The sequence below is a fragment of the Anopheles arabiensis genome, chromosome 3 (genome assembly GCF_016920715.1).
Source record: "Anopheles arabiensis isolate DONGOLA chromosome 3, AaraD3, whole genome shotgun sequence".
In the NCBI taxonomy this organism is placed as follows: Eukaryota; Metazoa; Arthropoda; class Insecta; order Diptera; family Culicidae; genus Anopheles; species Anopheles arabiensis.
Window position 1 is genome coordinate 62,525,626 of NC_053518.1, and position 10,963 is coordinate 62,536,588.

Sequence of the window (10,963 nt, forward strand, 5' to 3'; positions counted from 1 at the left end):
TAAAATTCGGAAAACATTTACGTTTATGATGCGAGGGTGCGCACAACAAAAGGCACGATTTGATTGATCTGAGTTACAGGATAAATCAAATCGTTCCTTTTTCTATCGAAGCCCAATGCATTGGAAAAGAGTATTCTGTCGGGAACCAACATAGGGTGAAACAACATTTATCGTTACCATAGTCGAATAGCAAGAGTGGGCAGTAATGGTAAGCGTTGAAAAGATCGTCTTGGAGAGCAAACTACAAAAAGAAGAAAACAATACAAAAAGTAACAACATATATCCGCAAACGACACAACAAAATAGCGAAAAATGCAATAGCAATATAAAGATAAACAGTAAACTCTCCTTTCCCTTCACTCTATCACACCTTGTGATTTCTTACCCAAAATTAATAATTTATACCGTAGAAGATATATTTTCTCAAAGAAAGTTCATAAAATTAGGAAACCTCCGATTTGCTTTAGGGAACACTAAACGATGTGTTTATACAAAGGAAGCAAACGATGTAAGGAACCCACGAATGTATAGAAGCGTAGCTAGTACGCCTTCTGAGCGAAACAAATTTGCGCGCTAAACTCAATGCTACAATGCCGAGCCTGATTTGTAAACAGTACCCACCCTTTCCTTATCCTTAATTTTGTTTTAGTGTATTGTTCTGTTGCGAGTATTGGTCCTTAGATGCGCGCGCGCGCGCGAGAGTCTAGGATTGCAAGCAAATCGGAACCGTTTGATCTCCTGTTAGATATGTGCTAAGAAACGTGTAAAGACAAGCGATAGAAAATATCTAACCCATTTGCCACGAGATAGAGGCGGTGCGATGTGCGATGAGAGAAAGCGAAAACAGCGAAATCAACATACAACAATCACAATTACAAAACCTACATATCCTGCATACATTATCCCCGCCCAACTTGAAACATTAAAATGATTTATAATATGAGCTAAACATAAAAGCTATCAATAGACAGGGTGACAGTTACAACTCGTACACAAACAATATACTTGCTCTTTATAAAAGAGACCTGCTTCATGTTAAAGATATAAAATCAGATACATTAATACTATTCCGCAAGCAACAGAGAGACGTCAGGATAGGAAGCTTAACCGTGGTGAATATTAGCGAGAATGGGGATAAACGTTGGCGAAGGAACCACGATCCGCAACCAGGCAATGTGCAATATGATAGGGCAACAGTGAAAGAGGTTTCAATTTTTCGCCGAGCCGTATACTCATTGTACCCTTGGTTCAGTTGGTGGTCCTTCCAAAGGCAAAGCGGCGGCAGTGCGGGAAATCACTAATCTAAATCTATTTGTATCTAGTGGAACAAATCGGCACCGATGCACGATGTCCAACCGAAAACAGAAATAAAAATATATACATCCCATATTGGAAACAAAAGAACATAAATACGGTGCTTTCGGTGTGTTGGAAGCTCATGATGACGTTTGCTAGAGAAAAGTTCGATTGTTTGGTTGGCGGCCCTCTCTCATTGCAAAAGGATGCCTTTAGTCAGTTTTTTGTTTTATTCATTTGGTAAATTTCAAATACAACAAACATAGGTTTCACGTGGAAAAGCTTTTTCTTGTCTGCAGATGCTAAGCCTTTTTCGTTTAGTTAGTTGGAATTGTTAAGTGCATCTGCTGATTCAAATTCTATTTGTATTTTTTTTTTAGGTTATCATTATCACCACCACCTCATGCGAGTATCACACAACGAAGCTGCCTTCCACGCCCCCAGGTCATCGGCCTGATTCGTTTACAGCCAACCACTCTTCGGCTGACGCTTGATGGTGGTCACATCGTCCACCTTGCGGTACGGACGAAGACAGACCGGCGAGGAGGCGGCCCGGGCCGCATCGGCCGACGCGTCGCCACCGCCAACGATCAGGCTCTCCTTGCTGCCGGTCGAGCAACTCTTGCCCGCTTCCGATGGTTCACCGTCGGCCATTAGTTCGGTTTTGATGAGCGGCACCAGCGGTGGGCTCGCGACGGTTGGTGGCGGCGAAGCTACCTTTGGAGGCGCTGACGGTGACGGTGGTCTGGGAGCAGCAACGGCCTTGTGGGAGGGAAGCGGCGTTGCCGGTGTGGTGCTTAAGGTTGGAATGATGGTGCCGGCAGGGGCGGCACCACCGTCCTCCTTCGACGGTGGCGGTGGGAGCATACCCTGCCCGGGCTGCGGTTTCACAGCAACCGGGCGTGCCACAGCAATGTCCTCCCCGGTGGACGCGGCCGGAACCGGTGCCGGCGCCTTGCGCTTGATAACCTTCGGCGGCGAGTTAACGCCCGACACGAGTGGATCCGGATCGTCACTGTGCACGACGGTTGGCACTTCCGCCGCTGGGGGAGGTGAGGACGGAGCACCCGTTTCCTCCTCGCACTCGTTGCTGTCCTTCGAGCCGGATTGCTTCTTCACCAGCTGCGACTCGGTACGCGTGATGTGGATGGTCGGCGGCGGCGACTGCAGGATCGGCGGCGGAGGTGACTGCACCGCGGACGGCGGAGGGGACTTGCAGGGCGGTGGCGACATGATGGGCGGAGGGGGCGGTGACTTCACCTGAAGGTTGTTCTTCTTCTCCGGCGCCGGTGTGCCGTCCGGAGAAGGTGATTTGCTGCCGGCGATGGACGCGAGCGGCGATTTGCTGGCCACCGATGGGCCCTCGAGCCGCGATAGGCCGCCGGGCGAGCGTGAGCGACCATCGCCGGTCGCTACGCTGAGCCCACCGCCGGCCGGCTTCGGCGATTTGCCCATGCGCGGCGACGGTGTCTTGCTGAGGGCGGCCTGCAGCTGCGCGGTGAGCATGTTCAGCGGCGTGGCCGCACCGCTCTTCGCGTCGTGCAGGTTGAGGGTGTTACCGGGCGACGCGTCACCCTCCTCGGCCAGCTGGCTCAGCAGGTTCAGCAGCGTGGTCGTCGTCTCGTCGGCGTAGGCTTCGATGCCGGGCGAAGCGCTGCGCGAGCGGGGCAACGGACTGCGCTCCACCAGACGGCGCGCCTCGGCCATGGCCTTCTGGAGCTGCTGCTGCTGACGGAAGCTGTCCCGATTGCGACAGCGACCGATTTGCGTGTTTATCTCCACGCCGACACCGGTCATTACCTGGCCCCACTTGGCGGAGGTCGTATTGTTGGCCACCTTCTTGGCGACCCGCCGGAACCGGGCGAGAGGATTCGCGTCCTCTTCCTCCTCCTCTTCGGCCTCCTGCTCGGTCATCTCTACCGGCGCAACCTGGAAGTCCTTCATGAGCCGGCGCTCCCAGATCTTCATACGCTTCGCCAACACGGCTGCAAGACGAGCAAAGCACATCAGGTGTCCTGCTATCGGAATGCAATCGGGACAACAACTTACCCTTCTCCTTGCGATCAACGGCGGACACATCCATGCCGTTCTTCTCGAAAATGTCCAACAGCTCGTAGCGCATGGCGGAGATCTCCGTCTTGACCTCGTTGATGTCGTCCTCGGTGACTGCATCCTGTTCCATGCGGCGATGCATTGCCGAGACGTAGCGCCAAACAAGGGCCCGCATCACGTTGGTGTACCGTTCGGCCCGCTCCTTATCTTCCTTACGACGCTGGGTTTGTGTGGGGAGTACAACAAAACAATTAATCATTCGGATGGAATGGGGTGGATAGGACTTCTTACAATGGTCGATTCACGCTTGAGATCACGCTTCTTCTTCTTGCCGAAGAGGCGCATCACGTGCTTCATGTTCGGGAAGATGTTGAACGGTGGCGGCAGCGTGGAACTCTCCTCGAAGTAGCTCATCCAGAGGCGCGTCCGGGCAAACTTCCACTCCGTGTCGGAGTGCTCGTCGATCATCGCGTACGAGTTGGACATCATGGCGATGAGCAGGTTCAGCAGTACGATCACATTGATCACACTGTACGAGCCGAACATGAGCAGGCCCCAGAAGCGCGTGTATGACTTGATGCCCTGCAGCTCAAAGTTTTCCAGCCCCACCATACCGAAGCTGGCCCAAAACAGTGACTGCGAGGACTCGAACAAGCTGTAACGAAGGGGGGAAGAAATGAAAGAAAATAACGTGTGAAAGCATGCCAACGATCGTTTGAGATCTTCCTCACGAATCACGCCCTCACTTTCCAAATCGTCTCCATTTCATGCAGGCATCGCCCTGGTTGTCCCAATCCGGCAGGCCACCCTTCAAGCTGTAGCACTTGGATTTCTCCAGATCAGCGAAATACCACAGCAGCTGGTTCAAACCGCACGCGAACGCAAACAGCACGAGCGAGTAGATGAAGAAAAACTTGACAATATCGATGACCATGCGGCCGAGCGAAATCTGCAACGGTCCCAGGTGCGGATTGATCGAGAACAGGTGCACCAGCTTCAGGGCGGAGAAGATGTTGGCCGCCGCGAACAGACCCTCCGCGATCAGCTGTGGATCGAAGTCGTCCCAGTGTTCGCGCGCGATGTAGGCCGTGCTCGGGTCGGCCGATATCTGCGACGTCTGCTGGATGTAGGCGACGACGCGCAGCAGCGCCACGCAGCAGTAGAGGAAGTTGCGCGAGAAGTCGATAAAGTTCCACATGTTGCGGAGGTAGCTGCGGATGCCTTCCTTGAAAATTTCCTGCGTCTCCTCCCAGATGAAGCCCATCACGTAGATGACGACCAGGCACTCGAGGTACGTTGGCCCGTTGCCTCGCTGGCGGGCCAACTCTTCCTGCAGCGCTCGCTTCATGCTCTCCGTGCCGAAGAGGAGCACCACCTGCACCTCCGCCCGTTGCGAAACGAGAATGAGCAAAACTATGCATTTGCAGAGGAGGGAAAACGGAATGAGTGGAGGAACAGAGCAAGGTGTTAGTTGGCGCATATGACTTACACAGGAAGAACAGATACGACGACGCATGGATCAGGAACTTCATGAACGGTTTGCGCATAAACTTGGACGTTTCGCAGGACGGCGCAATCATGTAGAGCATGCAGTAGATCGGGAACAGTACCGCGGTACGGACGATGATGGCAATCTTCTCCACGGCCGATTTGCGCCGAAAACCGGGCACACCCTCGTACCACATGGCCGCCAGCAGCTGCTGAATGTTCGGATGGGCCACAAACTTCTTCTGCTTGTAGTCGATCGCAAGCTCCAGCCGGGTCAGCTTCATGTGATCGCCATCCATGTAGGGCGGCGATTCCGGATCGTAGTTCAGAATGATGGCCAGCTCCTGCGAGCTGCGGGACTGGTCCAGCAGCTCCACCGCGAAATTCTGACACTGGTGGCGCAGCTCCAGATACTGCGATTTGCACTCCTGCTCGGCAAAGGCCAGATTGCGCAGCTCCCAGGACAGCTGGAACGCCGTCAGCAGCGGATCCTGCGAGCTGAGCGCAATCAGTGACGGGCTTGCCAGCGCACGGTACTCGTTCACACGGGCCAGCGAGTGGCGCAGTGAATCTTCCGACGAGCGACGGATACACTCATCGCAACCACATCTGTGTGGGGGGCAGAAAAGGAAGGAAGTTGAAAGCTTCAAAACGACCCGAAAGCTTGAACCCCGTCCCCACTCACTTGACATCGTGAGGCATCGGTAAGGTTGCGCCACGATCGAGCAGAATCTTCAGGATCTCGTAGTTGTTTTTGTGGGCAGCCAGCATCAGCGGTGTAACGTCCGGCGTGAACATGGCTGTGTTAATATCCACCCGTTGCCAACTCTGCGCAAAGTAAAAAAACGATCCGAGGTAAGTGTGACCATTGATTAAATCCGCGATCCAACAAGTAACGTACGTAAGGTTCACCATCCTTATGAATGAGCTCCTCGTGCTCCAGCAGCAACTCCACGGCCTCGACGAACTCCGCGTTGATCGCGAGCAGCAGGGCGTCCTTCGTCTCCACATTCATGATCACCAGCAGTTCAACCATCTCGAGATTTTCGTTCTCGATGGCCAGCGTCAGCGCCCCTCGCCCCAACGAATCTACACAGTTGACGTTCACGTTGCGTCGCCGGTGGGCCCGTTGGAGGATCCGCTTGACGCTCGCCAGATCGCCACGTTCCACCGCGAGGAGGAACTTTTTCTCCTCGAGCGACAGTGGCACGGGCAGATTGATGTTGGTGATCATGTTAAAGGCGGCCGAACCACCGCAACCGGACGGCACCGGGGACGGTGACTCGATCTGGACGCCAACCCCGCCGGGGTCCTTCTTTTCGTTTCCCATCGCGTGGAGCGGTTTTTAAGCTGACGTTGTTGACTAGTTAGTTCAGAGCACACATCGGTGTAGAGCACTGTGAGGGGCGGTGGGAAGAAAGAGCAATACACTGGGTAGATCAAAGATTCTGTGAGCACTACACACACTCAGAACTAGAAAAACGACTGATCGAGTAGTGATTTTTTACCTGCACTCCGCTACACGCTGGATGTCGAATCTTTGGAGACTAGCTTATGGAATGGAATTGTATGGTCAACTACGCTTTTAAGTACTGAATTATAGAGAGAGAGAGAAAATGAGAGAAACAATTGTTTATGAATGAATAAGAATAAGATGAATAAGATCAACACACGAAAAAGTAAATTACTCATATTTGCGCAGGCCACATGTTGCCTTCATTGAAGCGTAACTACGTATGTATTTTTGTATTGGAAACGTATTCAGTTGCCGATTGTAGTTTATTGCAATGTAAATTCGGTGTGTGTGTAGTTAAAAGTATGGAGTTTAATAAATACAATGAAATTGAACAGGCGAGAACCTGATCGAGCGCTATTTTCTATTTTCAATGTTTTATGAATACATACGATATTGAACGATGTTTTAAATAATTCTTATTCTGTTTGAAACTAATATTTCACTTCAAATGATTTATAACTATGCAATGTATTGTTTACAATTTATGATATTTTTTTCAGATGAGTAACATCATAAATTTAAATGTATTTAAATGATTAGAATGTATGTATTAGAAAAAAGTCTAATTAATATAATTTTTTCTTGCAATGATCTTAGAATCAATCAGTAAATACTCCTAGCCATCTAACAAAGTACAGTGAATCCGCCTGTAACGAGTATCGCTTATTACGAATTTTTCGCATAACGAGCAAACCTAACTGCTCAACAAATACCTTTCAAAATGAGCAAGTTCTTGCCTTACGAGTAAAATCATGTATGTTTCTGGTGCGTTTTTCGGTGTCGATTTGAAATCAACATCACAATTGGTAAATATTGAGCAATTCTAGGATGTTAGTTATCGCTCAGGCAAATAAGAGCTTTGATAATAAGCAATCATTCAATATAAAACTATTGGCAGAAGGAGAAGTGTCGTAGTATTTGTTTGAGGCATATTTGTTTGGTACATGTCAAAGAGTGTTTTTCTTCTCGATCCATATGCTCATGAAAGCGTGTTTTTAAACCTTATAAGTGTTAAAGAATATTTACCACGTAAATTTTAGAATTATGATGGAACTGGGTTATTTTTGAAAAAAAAAGTCAAACATAAAACGTCTATCTGCAGAACTGCAACACTTTCTTAAATACGAACCTAAAAATATCGTCTTAAAAACGTTTGTTTTAGAAAACGTTGCAAAAATGATGCTTTATGTTTTCGACCACTTTTTCAATAACGAGAAGCATAGTGAACTACCCATATCTGACACCGTTGGTGCTGAGAATCGGGATACTAAGTGCACAATACAACGTGGTCTCAGGATATGCTTCATCCTGGATCAACCCTTACCAGAACCAATCTTGTTTGCAAGATGACTCCAATTCTACAATTATTGCATGCTTCCACATCTAGAGTATGACCAGAACGCTTTATCATGAACTGGAAGATGTTGTTCTGACCACTACGCTCCGTTTCTTCATTCTAAATCCTTAACAAAAATGTGGAACAGAATATTAACTATTACTGTGCAACCAAACATTCACGGCGAATATTTTCACGCCATGTGTCTGCGCGTGATTTTGGCATTTCATCAAATACAGGTCCAATTGGCTCGGATTGAACATTACTGTATTCATAGTACAAAAGATGGTGAAGTTTACCCAATAATTTGAAAAGGACATTATTCAAACTCAAGAACTCCTCCCTCTCCACGCCACTAACTCTGGAGTTAAGCCGGATTGGGATCCGAAAGCAATTGGATTCGGATCAATCCACATCTGGCTGCAGGCCTATTGTGCCCATCACTAGTCAACGAACCATACAGGATGACAGCTGAGTACATACATTTAGGCGTAAAATGTTTCAGCCATAGTTGCTTCGGCTCTTTTTCACGGTTAACGGTTTCTGGCTATCGTCTAAGCTATAAATAATGTATTTTTCTTCTTTATATAGACTTTATATTTATATTATACGTCACATGTCGTTAAGTCGTGCAAGTAGACGATTGTATTTTGGGGCCGGCCATAAAGGCATAAATAATGGATTCTGTTATCCAACTGGTAAATTTAGCTCTAAACGAGTATGTAGTTCTGATTATAACAAACCCATAATGTTGTGTTTAAAGTTAACGTTGAGATCTTGTTGGCATCGACTACCAAAAGACCGTGTACATAAAGTATCGGGTACTGCTCTTATAATAACCGAGCTCCAATTAACCTCGAAGACAATAACTTCAAACTCTCTGTCAAAGACAATCTGAAAACTTAAACTATTTTTGGTCCTTAGTTTGCATTAAAAAATAATGGACGAAATGGTCGATTTTTCATTGGTTATCGTAACTCGCACTAACAAAACGTAAATTTTACTTTCAATAATAACATCCCATAAGTCTGCCTACAAAATTTGACACCTATATCAGCCGAACGCTAACCGTGAAGGCCAACAAAGTGAAGCATCTTCGTTCAGAAGCATCACAGCGGCAAGCAATGACGCCAAACCTCATGGCGACCATTTTAGGTAAATTTCGATATGACATCCTAGTACGTGAACCGGCCCAACATCCCCCAGTTGACCAACATGGCCCTAGCTCTACTCCAACAAATTTGTCTCAAAAACCGAAGAGGAACTGATAAACAACGAAGTAGATCTTAAAAACAAGCCTGCATGTCCTCGTCCACCATGGCGAAAATTCCGTATAAATGACGAAAGGCAGCTCGCCAAAATAAATCTATCAAAGATCGAAGGTTTATTTTTGCAAGTAAGCTTAAATAATTACCTTTCACAAGATGATCTTGGAAGAAAATTGTGTCTCTTAGTTTTACTTTCTACAGTTTGCAAATAAAATCCAGTTTTTTATGCAAACATTATCAAAAAATGGTCTGTTTATTTTTATTTTTACATCTTTTTGTATGCAATACGGCTTTTTTGAACCATTGCTCCTGAATAAAAAAACAGTTTTTTATGGCTAACGAATATATTAGTCATCTCAAGAGTTTCATGTTGAAATGAAGCTTTATTTTTATAAAAAGTGAATAAAATCATCTTGCAGATGACAGCAACTATTAGCAAATTAAAAAAAAAAATCCGATAATAAGGTGTCTCATACAGATAACGCTGACTTCTACAGAGTCTGTGGGTAACGATTCACAATAGGATGATAAAAAATTAAATCATCGAATTGATGATATACTGCAACGGACAGATCAAAAGAGATTTTTTTCCACGCTTTCAAGATCACTGAAAAAGGATCCAGGATTCACTGTACTGTATTGCAGCATACAAAATGAAGCGTAAAGCAAATACTCAAACAATTATTCCAGAACGTCATTAAACCAATTAAGGAACAATATCAGCATACTTCTCGCTTATTAGATCGAGAGAAACGATCAATCTGGAAAGAAAGGCACGTGTTATGGCAATGATATGTTCGGAATCCTATTTGACCAAGTGCGGTAATTCGTTGCGAATGGGGGAATTGCGTCTTTATCGGAGTGTCAATACAGAAGTGGTGTTAATTTAATTTTGCAACGCTTCTTGGACACGAAAGTTATATTTTTAGCTTCACAATGGAAGATGTAACGGCGTACACACGAATTCGCAAAGAAAACATCACAAGAGCACGTAGTCCAGCGCGATGCAAACAAGACGGTTAAGTTTTTAGCAAATTTGAGTACAAAATTTGGCAAAATTAGTATTACAGTTCTTTGCATCAAATAATTTGCATCTCCTTTGCAGTTGTCACAGGTCACCGCACATGATTTACACTTCACCAAACGCGTCACTGACTGAGGATAAAATCATCTTTTTACTGTAAACTTAACACTACAAATCCAAGCAATATGATACTCAACGAACCGGCTAAACTACCAGCAACTGATGATTCCACAATATGTTTCGCAAAATTTTCCTGCCCGACACTGCCGATCTGCACCAGAAGTTTGATCACCAAGCACTTGCACACCTCAACACGCTAATGAACACAAACAGACTCCAGGTAGACAAATAGAGAATGAGGAAATATGAGGAGGGAAAAACAGAACGGGATGTCCACTGGTCGAGGCCGAGCGAGCGTTGGGCGCAAACTACCAAACTACTCTGTGCTCACGGTGTGACAGACAGAAGCCATCAAAAAGGTCGGTCAACGTTGTCCGGTGTTTTATAGATTTGGCCCTAGCGCAAAGAAAGCATGCAACCACCAGCGTCCACAGAACCGCGCAAGCAGGTGGTTTCGCAAAACAAAAAACAAAAAAAAAAACAAAAAACCGGTCACCGACAGTTTGTAACAGCTAGGCGACGGTCGAGCCTATTCGGTGCCGATATTCAGTTTGCAATGGGGAAACCAAGCTTGTGCCAGAAATAAAAGCAAGGTTCAAGATCGATCGAGGCGCGTTGTGCCGGCGCACATGGGTGGCTTGCGACATTCCTGAGACCGTTCATTTCCGTTCCGTGCCTGCGGCTGTCCGCTCAACAGTGTGCCTAATGTCCGTGTTGTCCTTCGGGTTGATTCATCGCGTCAGCGGTTGTGGTCGCGTCAGCGGCCACTCACTGAACCGATCGTGAGCGAAATGCGCAGAGCGACAAATTCAAACTCTCTTGCGATCTTCTTCGATCGATCAGCAAGCGTCTCTGATCATACA

The 10,963-nt window shown here is 47.0% G+C and overlaps 1 protein-coding gene across 6 annotated transcripts; it reads right to left on the bottom strand.

Moving 5' to 3' along the window:
* Window positions 1-1,470: 1,470 nt before the first annotated feature.
* LOC120900272 (transient-receptor-potential-like protein) lies at window positions 1,471-10,464 on the bottom strand. 6 transcript variants are annotated; one of them, XM_040307047.1, is made up of 9 exons: window positions 10,182-10,464; window positions 6,345-6,428; window positions 5,738-6,233; window positions 5,522-5,664; window positions 4,838-5,445; window positions 4,095-4,761; window positions 3,640-4,003; window positions 3,346-3,568; window positions 1,471-3,281 (listed from the first exon to the last, which is right to left on the bottom strand). In XM_040307047.1, the coding sequence occupies exons 3-9, from the start codon at window positions 6,164-6,166 to the stop codon at window positions 1,759-1,761; spliced, it is 3,957 nt and encodes a 1,318-aa protein (XP_040162981.1). In that variant the 5' UTR covers window positions 6,167-6,233; window positions 6,345-6,428; window positions 10,182-10,464; the 3' UTR covers window positions 1,471-1,758. The 6 variants fall into 6 exon arrangements, with proteins under 6 accessions (XP_040162981.1, XP_040162980.1, XP_040162982.1 ...); XM_040307046.1 differs by having other exon boundaries at window positions 1,759-3,281; window positions 10,194-10,464; XM_040307048.1 differs by having other exon boundaries at window positions 1,759-3,281; window positions 5,738-6,266; window positions 10,194-10,464.
* Window positions 10,465-10,963: the final 499 nt, after the last annotated feature.

Bases quoted from the DNA above. Each gene is read 5' to 3' on its own strand.
- LOC120900272 (XM_040307047.1), bottom strand. From the start codon at position 6,166: ATGGGAAACGAAAAGAAGGACCCCGGCGGGGTTGGCGTCCAGATCGAG. The intron at 5,446-5,521 runs GTGAGTGGGGAC...CCCCCCACACAG, and splicing joins CCGATGCCTCACGATGTCAA to ATGTGGTTGCGATGAGTGTA. The intron at 4,762-4,837 runs GTAAGTCATATG...GCAAATGCATAG, and splicing joins GTCGTATCTGTTCTTCCTGT to TTTTGCTCATTCTCGTTTCG.